The 19792-nt window shown below is 47.2% G+C and overlaps 2 protein-coding genes across 2 annotated transcripts; both read right to left on the reverse strand.

The window, feature by feature from the left end:
- Positions 1–19: 19 nt before the first annotated feature.
- LOC117586362 lies at positions 20–2175 on the reverse strand. Its single transcript, XM_034276381.1, has 2 exons — positions 459–2175; positions 20–402 (listed from the first exon to the last, which is right to left on the reverse strand). The coding sequence occupies exons 1-2, from the start codon at positions 2153–2155 to the stop codon at positions 177–179; spliced, it is 1923 nt and encodes a 640-aa protein (XP_034132272.1). The 5' UTR covers positions 2156–2175; the 3' UTR covers positions 20–176.
- Positions 2176–4040: 1865 nt separating this feature from the next.
- LOC117586359 (mpv17-like protein) lies at positions 4041–19233 on the reverse strand. Its single transcript, XM_034276379.1, has 4 exons — positions 19115–19233; positions 6304–6493; positions 6028–6235; positions 4041–4482 (listed from the first exon to the last, which is right to left on the reverse strand). The coding sequence occupies exons 2-4, from the start codon at positions 6453–6455 to the stop codon at positions 4261–4263; spliced, it is 582 nt and encodes a 193-aa protein (XP_034132270.1). The 5' UTR covers positions 6456–6493; positions 19115–19233; the 3' UTR covers positions 4041–4260.
- Positions 19234–19792: the final 559 nt, after the last annotated feature.

Below are 19792 nucleotides of genomic sequence, written 5' to 3' on the forward strand. Positions count from 1 at the left end.
TGAGCTTTTATTCGTGTGGAATGCCTCGAATACTTGGCTCTGATTACTCCCGATTTTTATTGGGGCCAGCGACACTCTGCCTATTTATTGCTGGCTATTGGCCTATCGCTGATTGTGCCTGATCGATAATGGGCTTTACGCATTATCAATCAGCAAACAATTACTCACAGCAATAACTAAATAGAAAGAGGAAATAGAGGCAGCTCCTCGTACAACTCAAGGCTCTCGTAGATGTAGTTCCTCTTGGCGGCTGCCTCGCTGGACGGTGGCACGGACGGAGCCCGCTCCCGGGGTGGGCAAATGTACTTATTCGATTCCGTTTGATAGAGATTCGAATTCGCTTGCTCCAAGTGGCGGTGATAGGCGACGTAGTCGTAGCTGTCATTCTTGGCGGTGGGATTTCTTTGAACAATAACGATCACATGTAGATGGGACTAAGTGAAATGGAAACATCTTACCCCTGGTAGCCGTATTCCTCTTGCTCACATCCGCGCGGCATCAGAAACATCGTGTTCGAGTCTTTCTTAGGACGCACCAGCCTCCGGCTGCCCTTTAGCCACTTTGGCTGCAGTCGCAGTGTCACGTAGACGATCAGCATGCCCAGGGCCACACCGATGAGAATGCCAGCTATGCCCAGACCAATGACCAGGCCGCTGTTTGCCGCGAACCAGGACGCCCCGGGGTATGCCAGACACTTGAGGGTCCTGTGCGCACGGCAGTTCAGTGGCGAGGTGACATTCTGCCCCGCCATCATCACGCAGAAAACGAACGGTGTGCCGCAGTCCAAGTGGCTGACCACCACCACCAGATCTCCCTCATGGCCCGCGCTCTCCTCGGCGCTCTCCTGCTCCACATAGCCGCTCCACGAGGCTGTGGCGAAGTACACCAACCGCCACTGCGACGACCCCAAATGGGAGAGTCTCACCTGCACCTCTGCGTTACTCAGATCCCTAAACTGAAGCGATGCATTGTAGGGCACAGGCGTCTCGTTGGTTCGTCCCTCGTGATCTGTGCAGCTGAGAATTTCGCATAATTCCTCCCAACAGTCAAGTGGTGCCGCAGGCGTAGTAGATGTGATCAACAAAGTTGATGTTTCGGGGGTCGTGGTTGTGGTTGCGTCTGTGGTTGTTCTGTAAACAGGGGCAAAGGCTTGTATCGCTTGGACTGTGGTCTCGACTGGCGTTGAGCCCATGTCTGGCTCGTCCTGCCACCCAATCATGGGCGTGGTGCCAGTCTGTTCCAACTCAATGCCGGTCGGAAGATTGCCACTGATTGTGTCCAGCGGATTGCCACTCAGGTCCAAGTTTCGCAACGATCGGGGGGGACTATTCCACACCACTTGCCCAAAGCCACAATCCACCAAAATGAGTCGCTCCAGGGCGGGCAGACGGGCGAAAGAGTCCCAGGAGAGCAGCCGCCCGAGGTTGGTGCCGCTCAGGTCGAGCGACTTCAGCAGCGTGTAGTTCTCGACCCCAAAGAAGTCTTGGACAGAGTAGGAGACGCTGTCGGAGTACCTCTGCTGGATCCTGGCACTGAGCAGGGTGCTGGCGAGTGGCGCCAAAAAGCCCTCCGCCATAAAGGACTCCTCCTCGTTAATCAGCGTAAAGTTCTGCAGCTTCTGCAGTCCCCGAAAGGCGGCAGCGGTCAGAGACTGGAGCTGGGTGCCCCTCAGCTGCAGTGTCACCAGGCCATGCTGCTGGCTCCGGTCGAAGGTGCCGTCTTCTATGCGTCTCAGGACACTGTCAACGATCTCCATGCTCTGCAGCCGGAAGCTGCCAACCAGGAAGTCCCCATCCAGGCTGCCGTTCGGAAACTTGTAGCCCGATACATAGAGCACGCTCTCGCTTGGACACTCGTTCTCGCTGTATAGCTGTTCCAGTTCGTTGATCACAGTCAAACCTTCCTCCTCGATGAACCTCCACCACGGACGTCCCGCCGCTGAGGGTAAGGCTGAGCCAGAGTCTGCACCTAAGACTTTATCAGCATCTTCATCGTAGGAGAAGTCCACGTTGCAGAGGATCAGCAGCAGCACAAACCCAAAGACGGCGGGCAGAACGATGTACTTGAGCCAGCGCAGCCGGCGCGGCTGGTAGAGCCGCTCCGCCCTCCGCGTCTTCTCCTCACTGACCAGATCGAAGGACTTGGACTTGAACATACGGCCGTGTGCTCGCTCCTGTCCCGCTATAACCGAACTGACTCACCGCGCCTGCCACTTGCCTAATTTCATTTAGCAAATTAGTTCAGCCTATTATCAGCTAATGATTTACCCACCCACGCGATAAGATTACGCCTAATGCACACGAATCCAATGCAAATCATTGATATTGTCTGCATATTTACTGCGAGTCGAGTGTGAAATCTGCAAGCAAGAAACAGAACTCGCTGCATCGGATGGTAGTTGGTCTCGTCTAAGACTAAGTCTCTGAAACTTATTTGAGTGGAAGTGGGAATGGGAATGGGAAGGGGTTCCCTTCCTTGGCTGCATCATTTTGTACTCAACATTTAACTTGTCGTTAGGGTAAATTTATAAGCAGCAGCAGCGGCGGCAACATCAACTTTAGCGGCTGCCGGGCGGGTGTCAGGCAGTCGTCTCCGGCCCCGTCCCCCTTCCTTACCCACAGCTCACCCCTCTCTCAACCACTCACCCATCACCCGATTCGCTGTTCCGGCATCGACATCGGCTCGGCCCGTGGTTCGGGATGCCCGGTCGCTGGTCCCTCGTCCCGGCCACGCTTTATTATCTTCTCCCCCTTTTCGTTTGCCGCCGTCTGCGTCGACGTCGACTGCATTTCATTGAGCGTAATTCCGTTGCTAATGATTTTTGGCACACGTAGCGCTACTTTCGAAATTAATGCGCTATAAAGCAGCTATAACGATGGCATGCCGGCACGGCAGGGCAGGGCAGGGCAGGGCGCAGGCGACTCCAGAAGGCAGATCCGATCCGAGAGCAAGACACTGAGAAATGGGCGCTGGGCGGATAGGAAATTGGCCTGCCAGCCGAGGGCTGTGCAAAATTTAATGAAACTTTTGTTCCAATTGTTTTTTCACAGCTTGGCGATGTACAAGAGAGTCATGGAGAGCGACAGAGACAGCGAGAGAGGCCCGTCCATCGACCAGGAAGTGCGCCACGTTTTCCTGCTCTGATAACAGAACCCACATGCGTTTGGTTTTTGGTTTTGGTTGGCTCCGGGGTATGGGGTTTGCGTTGTGCGTTCTGCGTTCTGCGTTTACTTTTGCGGTTTCGGCTTTTCTCTCAGCATAAATTTCCATATTAATTTGGCTGATTATGGCCTCGTCATCACCAGCGCAACGCCACCACAGCTCTGCTCTGCCGCATTTTTATCCAGATCCAAATGCAGACCAGAGAACGGAGACCAGGCCGCTGCCAGATGATGTTTCTGTTTCAGAATAATCTAAATCGGCATTATTTATGCATTCAGCTCTTCTCGCATTCAGCACGACCACTTAGGTACTCGCAGTCGTCCCCCATCAACCATCCCAGGCGCCCCATGCCACAGTTCCACTTCAATGGACCCACAACTCCACGCATTTGTATATATTTACTATGTATATAATATGCATGGATGTTACGTATGCATTCGAATGGAACCCAGATCCCCGGCAACAACAAATAAATATTAATTTTGATAAATGCTGATGCGGGTCAATGGGAGTCCAATTTATGCAAACATTTTCGCTACTCGCATTTCGATAAAACGTTGCCAACGATTTCAAGAATATCCCCCAGATATCCTGCCATCTGTTATACACAATAAACGCATTTGTTATAAAGTTTTTAGACGATACCAATGAGAGTTTTCCGCCCATTACTAATTTCATTGCCCATGAGACCGCAACATGTTCCTGTAATACAGAGCACAAACCGTCGTTAATTATCAACTTTAATGCCGTGATGGTAAATCAACTAAAATAAAACACAAACTGCAATCAGTTCGGTGCGTTGGAACAATTCAATTCTGCGCAGAGACAACAAAAAAGCCACAAACTTATCACAACTCATTTATCGGGCGCAGTTAATGGATGTTTTATACATATATTTATACATTTTTTTTATGGCCCACAACAAAATAAATGTAAAAGAAAAAAACAAAACAAAAAAAGAGAAGAGAAGAGAAGAGAAATGACATGTCATTAACTTATACTATGGGGTGGGGATGGGGGCGTGTCTGATCACATTATCGCTGGGAACAGCTTGGAGACTTGAAAGTGTGTTTTTGTGTTTCTACTGCGGTTGGCTCCTCACATCTCCAGGAAGTGTATGTCCATGGCATGGTGGTCAACATCGACGGTGGGATGCAGCTGCAGGAACTTGACGTAGGCCAGGAACGTGGTCCAGCACATGCTGAAGAACGAGGTGAACACGACCTGGTTGCGGGCCGGGACAAAGGCAAAGTTCACCGTCTGCACGCAGGGCCAATAAATAACGCCCACCTTATAGGCGTCCAGGAATTTATCGCTAACCTGGGGGGAAGAACAGAAACGAGTAGAAGTAGTTCACGGGGCCAGAGCAATGACATAATATGTGTGTGAAGTGGTCGGTGCTGGAAAATGCCAGCGCGGAAAATTGTAATTAAGTGTCGGGCGAGCATTTGCAGGAGACCTTTAAAATGTTATTTATTGCGGCTTCCGCTCTGTGAAAATGCTTTCTGGTTTTATTCCACGCCGAGACCAGGGCGCCCAGGGGCAGAGGCCCTAGACCAGGGCGTGGCGTTTTTGTTAATGCTGTTAATTAAAAGGCATTGACGGCACGGAAAATTTCCCCTTTTTGCCAACATTTTCCTCTCTGCCACCGCAGGCCCGTAATTGTGTGTAAATTTGTAAATGATATCCACGGGACACAGCGGAACAGGGGCAAAGCGGGAGTGGAGTTAAAAGTCAGCATAGCGGCAGTTGTCGGGGTCTACTAATTAATTATAAAACATCCAACCTTTGTGTCTGTGTCTGCACAATTTTCCATTCAAACGCAATATTTCGCAGGGAAAATGATTTATTTTAAATTTAGGAAGGCAGGGAGGGAGTGGGCTAAATGTAACCTGATTTTTAGCATTTGAAATGATTGAATTGGCCCCCTGGCTATCGATTGGTTATCCACTCAGAAAGCATTTGAATTCGAGCTCCAATGGGTTTCAATTGTATTCCATTTAGCATTTTCTACAAATGATTTTTATTGTGATTATTACAAGTTCCTCTGGACAACTTTCAGTGCAAGATCAAGCTGGGACTGGGACCCGCAGACATCTTCATTGGCCTCACACATAACTCTTTCCAGACGGACCCAGACCAGAGCCAATCACCACAGGAAAGTAAACCCGGGCCGTAGATCTTTGGGGGCAACGCATGCAAAGCAAATGAGACAACGCAAGTTTGACATAAATATATGGTAAAACATTTACATTTATCAAGATAAATGGTTTCTAATGATATAGAAGTCAGACAGACAGACAGACAGAGGGGCAGGAGAGTGCGAGTATCTCAAAGTATGGCCGCAAAGCCAACAAATCAATGTTGACAACTCGGAACGGAGACAGAGACAAAGGCAGAGGCAGAGACAGGGCCAGACTCGAGATCGAGACACACGCTGGAGAATGAGAGAGCCCAGCGACAGACAGGTGATATTTATGCATGCTTACATTACAGCCGCAGATGCTGGGCCGCAGATACAGATACGGCGGCTGCGACTGACTCTGAAACTGAGACTGAGACTGCGACTGCGACTGTCTGTATCTGTCGTGAGAAAATGGATTTCCGAAATCAAAACCCACACACCGAATTGCGGTAAGTGAGTGGTGGAGAGCGGGAAACCCGAGACCCAATTTCAAAATAAATAATCTTGAGAACGAGACCACAGCACAGCCGAGACCGAGGCGATAACTAATTGGAAGCTGGACAAAGCCACAAAGTAATAGCAAAGAGCAAAAACAGACTCAAAGATAGATCGCTGAATGTAGTAGGAGGATGGATGGATGGATGGATGGATGGATGATCATTGTTTGGTTGGAGGCCTACCTCCTGCCTGGCCTGGGCATACGAGTTGCCCTCCATCAGCGTCATGAAGAAGAGGAACGAGCTGATGGCCATCGGATCGTAGGCGGTCTGCTCGGTGATCGCCTTGCACAGCGATGACTTAATGTCCGTCCGTGGCCACATAACGCCGGCCAGTCGTATCCACACATATATTGTGGGGCCCATAAAGAAGAAGCCGAATAAACTGAACCTGCAACGGGGCAAGAGAAGAGCCAATTAGCGGCGGCTTTGGAGCAATCCATAAGACCACTGACCCACCTGAGGCACTTCATCCAGTCGTACGTTCGGAATGTCTTTTTCTCGATCATCGTCTGCTCGATAAGACAGCCGCAGGGCCAGAGGGTCCCATAGGATATCATGCCCCTGAGGATTTTATATTTGTTTGTAAAGTTGATTATGTGTCGAAACATTTTCACAGCTGCTCTTCTCTTCTCCTCCTTCTCGTACGCTGAAAGAGAAATTGTTTTCAGTTGAATGTGAAGCTTAGCGCTATATTTGGGTAAACTCTCTGCTTAGGCTTTACCCGATTTGACCGCTTGACCCACAAAATGCTCAACGAATCCACCACCTCCCGCTCTTTTCTGAGACTGTTGCTGGACTGAACTGACACTTGCCCCAATCTGTTCCGCACATTCTCAATCCAATTGCAGTGAAGTTACCCTCGACAAAAATTAACCCATTGACGAAGGGCTTCCCATGTGGCCCACTTGAATGGGACTCTCAGTCCCACTTTCGGCCTCAGTCCCAAGTCCAAACCTCAAGCCAATTGCAAATAAATGCCTGGCACTTGCACATCTGACACTTTTTGGCCTCTCATTAAGCATCTGAAGTGGGGGATGATGGCTGGATGACTGAGCGGATGCCCTGATGGATGTAGTTGGAGGAGTGTCTGGCTGTGGCTGTGGCTGTGGCTGTGCCATCAGGCAACACATGTCAAGTATTATTTGGTGCGAAGGAAGCGGGCGAAAGACAAACATAAATTTAATTGCCAAGAATGTTGCTAGCCAAACAAATGTCGAAATAATGTCGGGGCCGGGCGAAAGATTTATCATATTCACTCGACTGTCATAAAAAGCAATTAGGCCTGGCAAACGGCAGCCAGTCCCAAAATGTAATAAAAAATATACAAAAAAGAACAAAAGTTGTGTGGACGACGTGTGATTTGAAGTTGTTTTGCTGTTCTGTTCTGTTCTGGTTTGGGTTTTGTTTTTGTTTTTTTTCTCCGTGCGGCTGCCTTCGCTTAATGAGCGACGCCACCAAAAGGTTGGGTTCTTTGGGAAGGGAAGCGATTAAAGATCCACAACTACATCCTCATCCACATCCACACAGCAGTATGGCACGTCGGGCTCGGGTTCGGGGCTGCTGTAATTAGTATGCCCGCACATCCACAAGCAGGGCCAACCCGACCCGTAGCCAAAATAGAAACGGAAGCAAGCCGGGAGAGACCAGAGAGAGAGAGAGAGGCACCAGAGGCACCTCCTCCCTGCCTTTAGAAACTGCCCATTCAGGCAGCCCATCCGTCCGTCAGCCCAGGCAGTTTACTTTGAAGGGCACATGGGAAGCAACAAAAGGCCAGGCCAGTGCATGCCATGCCCGGTTCCTGGTGCTCGGGTTGTAGCTGTTTGGGTTGGTGTGAAAAAAGTCTACCTCATGGCAACTGCTCTTGCCGCTTGTTGTTGCCGCTGCCGTCTGTTGCATATTTTCACAAGTAATTAACATGTACATGCTGTTGTCCTTGTCCCAGGCCCAGGCCCACGTCCACATGCACATACCGCACGTACCGCTTTCCCTTCCACCATAGGATCACCATGAGGCGAGGTGTATCCGTATATGGCGGAAGGTGTGTCCGTCCGTCCGATGACGATGCCTCTTTCATCCAGCAACTGTCCAAACAGGCTGCTGCTGTCGTTGTTTATCGGCGATGCCATAACAAAATGTTGCCTCAACATTAATTTGCATTATTTTTACATTTCAATTTTAAATGAGTCCGGACTTCGGGAGCTCCTGCACCTCCACACACACACACACCACCGAAACCACTCGAAACTTGCCTGCAGGTGGCATTGGGTGTGTCCTACGAGGGTTTAGATTTTGCTGATTAGCCATTAGAAATTTTGCAGGGGTCAATGACATGAAGCTCAATGTAATTTTTGAGTGGTTTACTCTTATGAAAATGTTAACAGAATTTGCAACATAAAGCAGCATCCATCGAAACATTTATTGATCTTTTGTAAAAACTTCTCGATGCATGAGAACAATATTATTATATACAGAAAGAAGCAATTTTGTGGCATCAAACCACAACACCACCAACAACAATTCGGCCATTCCCAAATAAAAATCTGTACAAAAGAGTTTTCATAAGCAAATATTTTACATAGTTTTAGAGCGGAAAAGTTATTCGGCCGCTGCTCCACAATCCCCCTGGTGCCGCTTCTGATGCTGATGGAAATGGTGGCCCCATTTTGCCCATTTAGTGTATAGTTGATGATAAATTTTGCAATGTGGGCCCCGAGCAAATGTGCAATAAAATGCTCCCCATGCTCCACAGTGCCACACTGCCACACGGCCAAACAGCCGCACAGCCACAAACATTGCAACATAAATTAAAACGCAAAATGTTTATTTGCGCTGCGGCCTGACTGTGTGATGGAGATGGGGATGCGGATGGGGTTAAGGGACCGGACCGGACCGGAGCGGAGCGGAGTGGAATAGAGCAGAGCAGAGCCGGCAGTTTCCTGCGCAACATTTGCATTTTGACGCCGTTTTACGCATGATGTGAAGAGCCCGGTCCGCCTCGGCTTATCAGGCAAACGGGATCAAAGAGTCCAAGACGAAGTCAGAGGAGGAGTCGGAGTCGGAGGCAGTGGCAGAGCCCGCAGCATCTTGCAACATTTTGTTTTAATTTCGCACTTTTGAAAAGTGGCAGCCGCCACTTGAACGGGCTTTTGATGTTGCCCAGGCTCCCTCNGCAGCGATTGAGAAAGAGACAGCGACAGTCAGTGCCAGCTGTTGTCTGATCTCACCTAGGGAAGGGCAACGGAACCATCCATCCAATCCACCACAACAGGCCCCACCGACGCTTTGAGAGTTCTCCGAAAATGGGAAATAAATAAAGCGCAGTCTACCCGAAATGCAGTCAGCACATGATGGATAGAATTAATTACAACATTGTATACGAGGGCGGACTAAAAAGTAATCGGCCCTACAAATATAATATAATATAATAATAACACTGATTGCTCCCAATAGTCTAGGGTGTAGGCCGTTTGCAGATGGAAATTGTTGGACATTCTGAAAAGACAATTTTTCTATGGTTCAATGGTTTCAAATTTGAAGCCTCACTTGGGTATGAAAAACCAATGGGTATTAAAGTGAATTAATTAAAAATGCAATTAGAGCTCAAAGAGGATTATGTTGATAAATAAAAAGAGATAACAAATATTAAGTATTCTTTGGAAGGCGGACTATGTATCAGACCGCCCTCGAATGCATCCGAATTGTTTTATGAATATTCAGCATACAAATAAAGCGCATTTTAATAATTAAATACAACATTCAATTCCTACTCCAGCGCTCTGTGTTTTTAAGCATAAAAGAGTGTGCTTGTTAGAGATTAATTGGATTTAAATGCAATTGATTTGCATGCATGTAAAATATACAGACCATTTTCTGGTCCTAATGCTATTATATTTTTTTATATCCACTGCCATTAGGCACACTATCTATCTATCTATGGGCAAAGCAATCAAGTGCATATGGCTGATGGCTGCCGCTGATGTTGCTCATACGAGGGACGGTTTTTATTTCTTTAGTGTCTTCGGTGCACGCCTCCCGTTGCTGGCATTGTCAATTCATGGTCCGTCATAATTAATAAGCCTCACCCTCGTTGGCTGGCTGGCTGGTTGGCAGTAAAGTAAAGGAGAGGCAGGCAAAGGAAACCCCGAATGAACACGCAAGACGGCAATCAGTTGGCATTGTGTATGGAGCTCCTGGCTATGACTCTGGCTCTGGCTTTGGCTTTGGGTGCGACCTTATCAGCCAACAGCTGCTGTTGTTCCAATTGCTGTTTCTCCCTTGTCTGGGCTTGGGTCTGCCATTGGCTTTGGCTTTGGCTTTGGCGCTGTTTACTTAAGCGCTCCTGGGCCAATTACAGCTTCCTGTTGTGCAAATTTCTTTTTCTCCCTTTTTGTATTCCCTGTTTTTTTGTCCCCCTGGAGGCATGGCATATCTCCCACAAACTCGACTACAGGCGACCCACCCTTTCCCTGCCACGAAATAAAAATATCTCACAAGCGCTCAATTTAAAGTGTCGAAATGTCTGACAGCTGAAATAATAGAATGGAAATGGGTGCCTCTCCAGCTAGTACATCGTCCCCGGGGCACAACGGCAACTACATTTTGTTTTTGAAAAATAAATATCGCCGGCGAACAATTTTAGAAATCATTTTCGCATTAAAAATGCTGGGACCAAATAAAAATAAGGAAAACAATACAAAAATATCTGGCAGCACACATGCTGCTGGACAGCGAGGAAAATCAATTGAAATTGCAGGCAATTTACTTGATTTTTTGTTGTTCATTTTCCATTTGCCATTTTTTAATATTTTACCAGGGTATGAGGATGAGGGTAAGGGTGATGAGGTCAGGACCTGACAGAGCGTGCCCAAGAACAAGGGAATCCAATTTCGTTAGAATTTGATTGTCAACCAAAATAACGAGGAAGCACATAAAAGAGACAGGACCCAGAACCATAGCTAGTCCCAGAAAGAAGACAGACAGTGTCAGGGACAGGGACAGGGACAGGAAGAAACTCGGGCAGAAAGTCAGGGCAGACAGATAGACGGACAGGGAGGTCGACAGATTGCCAGGGACACCACACCACACCATTCATTCTATCCATTGAAATTAGAAACAAAGAAATCGCCGGGAATCGCTAGAAATCGGTCGAGTCGAGTTCCCGGGGCATATCGTAAATACTTGTGTACCCCACGACAGGCCATGCCACGCACAAGTGTCAAATGCAGCTGACGCGGCGGCGGTCCGCAGATATTAGTCTGACACTTTAGTTAGTTAGTTTCTACCTCAACCCCTCGTCCAGCCCGCTCACTCTTGCTATATTGCATCTGTCCCTCGACCCCTCAGCGGCTGCGACAGGTTGCTCTGACAGAAACGGCAAATTGACATTTGGTGTCCGCTCTTGTACCCAAGAGAGAGCGTGTCAGCGAGATGCGAAAGTGTACAGTGAGAGTGAGAGAAGTAGAGTGAAGAACGGTGTCATCAGGCAATGGGTTGAGAATCTATTAAGTAGATGGAGAATACTTCTAATTTTAGCACTCTGAATCTGACTGTAGTGTTGGAGTGTGTACGATTAAGTTCTCCTTGTGCGCCAATCCCCTGTCAAGGGTTCAACTCAGCTCTTCTTTGAAGAGTCTCCAATGCGCAATGCATTGCCACTGACACAACATTTGTGGCTGTATCTGTATTTGCATCTGGGCTCCCAACTATTCAGGTTCAATCCTTGATAATGCCTCGAACCCTGTAGAGTTCCCCCTGCCCAACAGTCGCTGCATCTGGCAGACTAGAGGGGAGCGGCCACGTTAGGTGGAAACCCCGTGGGGTTACATTGAACCCAGTAAAAAGCTGGGCCCGAATTTAGCGACCGACCGACCGACCGGTTCAGTGCACTGCCAGGTTCAATATTTATGTGTGTGTGTGTGTGTTGCTGTTTGTATTTTGTCTAGAAAATAAATAAATAAAAATAAATAAAAGCCGACACAACTGTCAATTATGGTGGTAGTGCACCGTGCAACAACAAAATCCACCAAAGATACATGTATCTGGGAGTACGTGTATTTAGATACGAAATTTTGTAGGCACAAACAGCGGCAGTTCAATTTGTTGTTGGCTCGGTTTGGATTGATGGCTACGTAGGACGCTGTGGAGGCCCAAGCATAGCCCAAGTCAGATCTAGAGACGCACACTCGGTGCAACTTGTGTTCGTACACCAGGCATACATAGAGTATGGAAAGTATGTTCATGTAGGGTGTGCGCATACGTGTGTGTGCCAGTGTATCAACGATAATGTGCGAATGCAACGTCAAAGTCATTTGTCACGCGCCGGGAACGCCAACGAACCACGACCGCGCGACCACGATCGAACAATGAACCAGGCGGGCAAACATACCGCCAACGGGCTACTCCAACACCACACCCGCACCCGCACCCACACCCGCACCCACACCCCTCTGGCCCATCGGCCCTCGTGTTCCATCGCACGAAAAATAAAAATTGAGCAGCAGCACACACACTAAATCAACAATTACACGATAAGCAAACGACCAACATTGAACCCCCGCCCCCCAGGTAGGCGGGCAGGCAGGCAGGGCAGGGCAGGGCAGGCAGGTAGGCAGACAGCAACCCAATCAAGCACACACATCTGTGCACACATTCTGCAAATTTCAAATGTCAGCCTCAAACGAACGAACTTCCGCAATTATTTAAATGCAACCTTTCTATGTCCGTTTCATTTCACATTGCCCTCTCCCCTACCCACCCCTCGCGGACACCCTTTAATTCACGAAAATAACTAACTAACACGAAGTACAAAATTAGTTGTCAGTAGCCGCAGAGGAGCAGCAGCAGCAGCAGGAGCAGGAGGAGGAGGAAGGAGGAAGCAGGAAGGAAAAGGGGTGCAAGCCAGCGGCAAACAGGGCACCAGGCCAGATCCAGACACAGGCGCAGACCCAGTTCCAGTCACAGAACCAGTCCTCCCCCTTCCGACTCTCGAGGAACCCTTCCAAAAACTCCAGCCAGTTTCTGTAATTTCATGCACTTAAACTCGCATTATGTTCCTCTTCCTCTCCCCGCTCCCTTGCTCGCTTTGGTGGTTATATTTTTTTTTGCGTTCCGTTAATTCGGTTGTTTGTCTGATTTTCATTTTCTTTCTTCTTTCTTTTACATTCGGGGCTATTGTTTTTTCTGTACGTCATCGTTTCCTTGTTTCGTTTTGATCTCTCGCCTGGAAACCTAAGGCGCTCTGCGAGTGTATCTTTTTTCCACTGTGCAATTTGAGGTGTAGTCATTATCGTTGGAGCAATGGGCAGGGGCACGGACAGGGACAGTGGGAATACCAGTATGACCGCGCTGACTGCGTGCCGTGTCCGTAATTACATTGATGGCTTGCAGAGTTTTTGAACTTTGTCTGGGCCCTACCTTGCGTGCCATGTGCCCGCTCCGCTTGTGTGTGCCTCAAATTATATGTATGGCCAGTCAGTGCATTTATGGGCCCAGTTACACCCTTCCTGCCTTTGGGCCTCTTCCGTTCTTTGGCCGGGGCTCACTTATTATTATTAACTGCTTATCAATCAGGCAGCAGCTTAAGAGTTTTCGGGATGCGCTCCTAATGAGTGGAGTGGAGCGGAGTGCTGACTGCAGATGGGCGGAACTTGCTTACTGCAGAGGAAGTCTAATGGTAATGAGTCTTTGCTTATGACAAATGATGATTAAAAGATGATTGAATGCCATTAGGGAAGCCCTCAAGAGGGAGACACAGATGTGAGTTTTCTGTAGATTATTATACTGATTGCATCTGGATTGTTGTCTTATATTTTTATTCGCCGAAAAATGCTTGGCGCGAGGTGACCCATTTCGGTGGCTATGCCTCATGGCCTCGTACAGTGCCTGCCATTTAGCATTTACCATCAACCATCTACCATTTGCCAGTTGCCAGTTGCCATTCAGCGCTCAGGCAGCCTAACCCCATTTCACAGGCATTTCGAGCGGACACACAGAGCGAAGGCAAAGGCAAATGCTTAAGAATTACATTAAACCCCGAGTGGCAGGCCAAAATGCAAACGCAAAATCAAAGAAAAGAGAATTAACATGAAGTGAATTTCGAAAGGGGGAAAAGGCAGTCCAACCGACTGCCTGACTGACTGACTGCTCGACTCTCTGGCTGGCTCTGGCTGACGGAAAAGACTGAATTTTTGGCAAAGCATTCGATGCAATAGTCGGGCACGAGCAGGCACGTGCTTATAGCGCAGAAATTTGGAAACTTTTGTATTTCCTCAGAGACCCAAAGAGACAGCCAGACGACATGGACGTGACGGACCAAGACCGACAGGCGGACAGGCGGACAGGCGGACATGCGGGCGGACACAACGGACAGTCGACGTAATCATGAGGCAATTTCTTCTTGGTTCGGTCCGGCTGGCAACTGCAATTTGTAGTCAGCATTTCCTTGGCCCGATTTTCAACAGAACCCATCCTCCAATCTCTGTGTTTTACTCCCGGCTTTAGTATAATATTTGGAACAGTTGACTGTGACCCACTCGAGAATCCGCTCTGCCCCGCACACTGCTACATTTTCCGCTCATGGAGGGGACTCTTCTACTCGCCAATACTCGTAAATCATGTCGCACATTGGTTCCGTTCCGAATCGTTTCTTTGGCATACGCAATTTAAATAAAAAATTAGCGCATATTTTGCATTTTCTTTCCTCGCCAATGCAGATCTCTTTATATATTTTTATATATATCACCCCTATACTAGCGCGTTGTGTGGATTTCATTCAATTTATTACTTGGCATATTCTTTTTTGCTGCTTTGTTTCTGCTGCTGCCTCAAATAAATAATGCTTTGAGCTGTACAAGCGGGTCGATTAATATAAATCAACGCCTTGGCGGTGTCATCCAGTGGGGTGGAAAGTCGGATGGGGAGACGCAGGGAAGGGGAAGTGGGTGCCGTGCCGTGCCGTGCCCTGCCCTTTGCTGCCGACTGGTTCGACTTTTCCTTTGTGGCTTTAATGAAAGTAATTTATTAAGTAATTTCTAAGCTTCCAGTCGTGACGCTTGTTGTTGAGAGTTTAATTAATTGTTTTCCATATTAAACGTTAGACCCACCCAGCGCCATGAATTATGTATGAGCAGGTAAATGCCAATCGATATTGAGATTTAGATTGTGATTGTGAGCATCCAGGCACAGGGCGGATAAACACAATTACTCGAACAACATTTGTGCCCTTGGCAGGGGCTGGCAAACCCGATCCCGATACCAAACGGAAGCTGTAATCGTCCGCGAAATGGATCTGATGGATTAATAAAAATTCCCCTGTAATTAATTCCCTGTATCATAAGAGCCGCTACTTATTTGTAATGCAGATGAGTGCATTCATTCAATGGTTAATCACTGAATGGGCGAGCTGATTCACAGGAAATGCGGCCAACGCATGAGAAACCATCTTCGAGTGGAAGAGCTTTAAATCTTTTCAATGAAGCAAAGAACTACTAGTCAGGCGGAACTGGTTGACAGTACGTTGCAAAAGTATGCGGCATGTTATAGCTGAGCAAATACTTCAAAGGAAAAGATAAGCAACGAATTGATATTGATTGCAGTATCTACAGAATTTTGTCTGAGACGGATAATGGGTGTCCAATTGTTAAAGACTTGTATCTTTCCTCAAGTTCTTCAAGCCACCTCGAGTCTATTTGGACAACTCTGAAGCGAGTGGTGCTGTATGTGACAATCTTGCTGGGGTCCGAGTGAGGGTGAGTTGGTGGGTTGTGTGTGAAATACATTTTTGTCCACATATCTGCTGGAAGTGCAACTAGTGCTGCAGCACGGCGGATATGCGAGCACGAAACGTGCTTTCCCAGTGGCCCCCCCACAGACCCTCAGACCCCGCCAGACAATGAAAACTAAAGCCAAGAAACGTTGTTCGTCCACGAAGCGAAATTGAAAAGAAACGGAACGGAACGGAACGCAAATGCAACTGCAACTGCAACTGCAACCGAAATAAATAAAAATGTTTTAAAGAAAACTGTCAAGATTTGCATTTATCGTCGTCTTTGGCGTCGTGGGCTAAGAAAATGCACATGCGATAAAAGTAGAGTGTAGCTGCTGCCGCTGTCTGGTTTCTGGTATCTTATGGCTACGGCTATCTGTGCTCGTACTTGGCCAGAGATATACATAGATACGAGTACGTATGCGACTGGCATTGCGCTTAGCTGGCATTTGCTTCATTTGCATATCGCATGGACGTCTGGCATATCAGCAGAAAAAATATTTGAGAATTTGCACTTTAATTGCACTTAAATCAGCATCCAATTGGACAACATTAATTGACTCCCCGCTGATGTATGCAACTACAGATACAGATACACATTTGTATTTGTATTTGTATTTGTATTTGTATTTGAATGGAGAGTGATTGGGTATGGGGCTGCAATCCTGGTCACGCATTTGTTTCCCATTAATTAAATTAGTTGCCATTTTGCGGTGTGGCAATCCGTTGCGTCCATTTCTACGGGCATAACCCAGCTCCATGTGTTTACCCAACCTCTTGTGCATGGAGGATATAATCTATCTGGCAGATTAAATAGAATTGTTTCACTTAACCTCTTTGCCATCCCATCCCATATAAATGCGGGTTTTAATTGTGTTTGTGTGTGCTTTGGGTTTTTCTGTCGGCTTTGTGGCAATATTTCCATATGCTAAATAAATGAAAATTTTCATTTTATTCCGCAGACACTTTTGCATTTGCTTTTAGCATTTGATACAACTTAAAGCTGCCACGTTTTTCCAATCGAAATCAGACTAAATGAATCATGGCAGAAGATACCACAGGAAATTGATAAAGTTCTCTTAGCATTTTGCTAATTGACTCTATCACTCATCAATGCCCTCTCCTTTTATCCCTGGCTCACTCTTTCGGCAATTTCCACTTTGGGGAAAAGCCCTCATGGTGACTGATAACTTTCAAATGCTAAATTATTCAGAAGAGCACCCGCAGAAATACTCGAATGTAATTCCACAGTTCAATCGTAAATTTACAGAGCACATCCCCCCCCCACAGACCTCTGCAACATCCACACAATTTATTCGGTTTACAATTCAATTTAAATGTAATTTCCCTTTTTGCTAAATTGCAAAATGCCAACCCATTGAAGCAGTGGGGGTGCAGGGACGACAGACAGAGATGGCTTCAGTCAGTCAACTGTCGCATTCCTAAACGCAATGCCACGCCCACACACAACGACAAGTGGGAGGCTGTGAAGCACATGTACATATGTAAATGATAGTGCACGTCATAATATTTCATTTGGCACGGCAGAAAATCGTTTTACACTTTTGGCATAAATTGACGAAATAAATCATGTTGGCGACACGTGATTGGCGACCCCCAGACAGGAGGGGAGTGTGGCAGGCAGCCGGAAAAGAGAGCACGAGAAATTACATTCACACTCTGGGTTTCTATCCTTTGGGTTTCTATCGCTGTTACATGGGATGTGGGATTATACTTGGCAGCGGAAATGCCTCTCCTTAGTGCATTCCCCATTCGTTGTGTGCCCATAAACCGAACTTATTTGTTCACTTTCAATGCAATTTCGCTTGGCTTTCAATGCGATTTCATTTGGCCATGCAACGTGGCGAATGCGCAATGGCGACTTGTGCTCAAAATACTTAAATGAACTGTTTGTTTGTTGCGCAAAGAAAGCAGCAAATTGTTGTAATATTTATAATTTAATTATGGCGGAATACGTTTGACATTTGCGCTGTCTTGGGCTGCCTGAAATCTGAAAACGGACAGCTGGCCGCAACGGTGAGCCGGGGATTTGTTGGCCATTTAAGTGCATGGCCAATAAGACTGACGAAAAAGGCCACGACAACGTTGACTGATTGAATTGCGGTCTGCGTCAATGGGTTTGTTTTTTGCTGTTGCTGTCTGTCTGATATATTGTGATATGCGACTGCCGGTTTTTAATTTGCCACATCACAAAATCAGAAAATTGCATTTCAATTGTGATTCGGGTTTGATGAATTGCCAGAAATGAGTGTCGACTCGTCTCGACTCGCCTCGACTCGAATTCAATTGAAATCGAATGCGTTGCGTTCTTTGTTCTGATCACACGCAGGGGGAGGCGGGAGCGGGTAGGCAATATTTGCGAGCGACTCGATTGAATTTCAAATGACTCAAAGGGGTATTAAATGCGCATTAAGCGCCTGCTTGGGGCACACTCACTTATCGATGTACGACTAACCACATTAGCCTAATGATATCGTCAAGATTTCCACTGTCCAAACACCCAGACCCCAGAATCGGAGTCGAAGACCCCTCATCATCATCATCATTGTCAGCACTTAAATGCAGGCTTCATTTGCTTAATTGCATGGCAAATGTTGCCATGATTAATGTGACAGAGAATGCGAATGGGATTGGGTTTGGGTTTGGGAATGGGACTACGTCTCTTTGGGGGCCTAATCACAAACACTGCAAAGGCGGCAAAAGAAAAGCATAAAAGAAAACAGCCGAGTGCCTCGACTGAAAGGTACTTCGACACTTTGAAGCATCTGTAATTGAAATGCATGTAAAATACTGAGAATGTTCAAGTTTACGGCTGTCTTTGAATGAAAACACGCCCCGGAGTGTGCCAAAATTGAGGTCAGAGTTACGCTCGCGTCAGAAGAGATCTATAAGCTGGCAGTACACGTATTCCATAGATGCTTCTTGGATACTCATTACAGCCCATTTCCCATTCCCAGCTAGAGGTTAGCGGAAGCCAGAACAAAGCTGAAAATTCAATGATTCAATGAGGTGGAGGCGAGAGAGGAACGGGGCACAACCCATGGGATAAATGTGGAGCAAGGCTCCTACATGCAAAGAGAATGACAAACACACAACATAGTCGTCACTCCTCGCCTTGGGGGCTCATATCATGCCATTACGTATACGCCACCTTGCCCCCGTGAGTGCTGACGCGAAAGCTTTGGCGGCCCAACGATTGTCGTCGCTATCAGAGGATGAATGGGAGAGGGAGGGGTGGCTATTTATAGACGCGTTAAACGAGCAAATTACTTCCGAGCAAACGCACATTTGAACTTTGCAAATGCACGGTTATAAATAATCGGCTGGCAATTAGCGATTTGCAATTGCAATTCACGTTTTCAGGGTCGACTCCCGAGCACGATGAGAAATTGAAAATGCGCGAAAGATAATTAACATTTCTCAAATGCGAACAAACCGTTCTCGTTATGCAAGCCCAAGCTTTCGTTTCTGTTTATAAATTACCCAATAATTTCGCGCACAAATTCCTTTCCTCGACTCCTGGGCAATAATTTGTATGGGACAACTTCTGGCCAGGCGGATAGCGACGCGACGCGTTGTGGTCCGACAGGGAATAAAAACTAATTGCAATGATTGCAAATTGCCAGATTTTCAATGTCAATGGCAGCCAAAAACGTTCACAGAGAGCCACAGCCACAGCCACTAGCCATCATCATCATCATCATTAGTGAGAGAGCCTCAGTCACTGTGTGAACTGCATCTGCATCTGCATCAGCATCAGCATCTCGTGGGCTCTGGTCGAGTGTATCTCTGCGGTCGCCAATCAATAATATGCCTGCCGAATGCCTCTCTGCGGTAATTGTGTTCTTCTCTGTGTCTTTCTCTTTCTCTTACTCGTTTTGCTTATTTTGTTGTTGTTTCGCTTCTGTTGTTTGTGTTTTTGTGTGCAATTTTCATTCATTGCATTTGGCAAGCGACTGCCAATAAGTTGGCTTCGACCATGTAGCCTTAGTTGTGGCCACTGCTGCGGGCATCGGCGATAGCTTATGGCTGCGGCAGCTTCTATACAGCATTTAATTGCACGTTTTGGCCAGCAACAACAGCCGTGACAGCAGCAACAGAAACAGCAGAAACAACCACAATGACAATGCCAGACACAAAATAAGCAAGAGGCAAGTTTTT

Source organism: Drosophila guanche, unplaced genomic scaffold, assembly GCF_900245975.1.
Source record: "Drosophila guanche unplaced genomic scaffold, DGUA_6, whole genome shotgun sequence".
NCBI lineage: Eukaryota > Metazoa > Arthropoda > Insecta > Diptera > Drosophilidae > Drosophila > Drosophila guanche.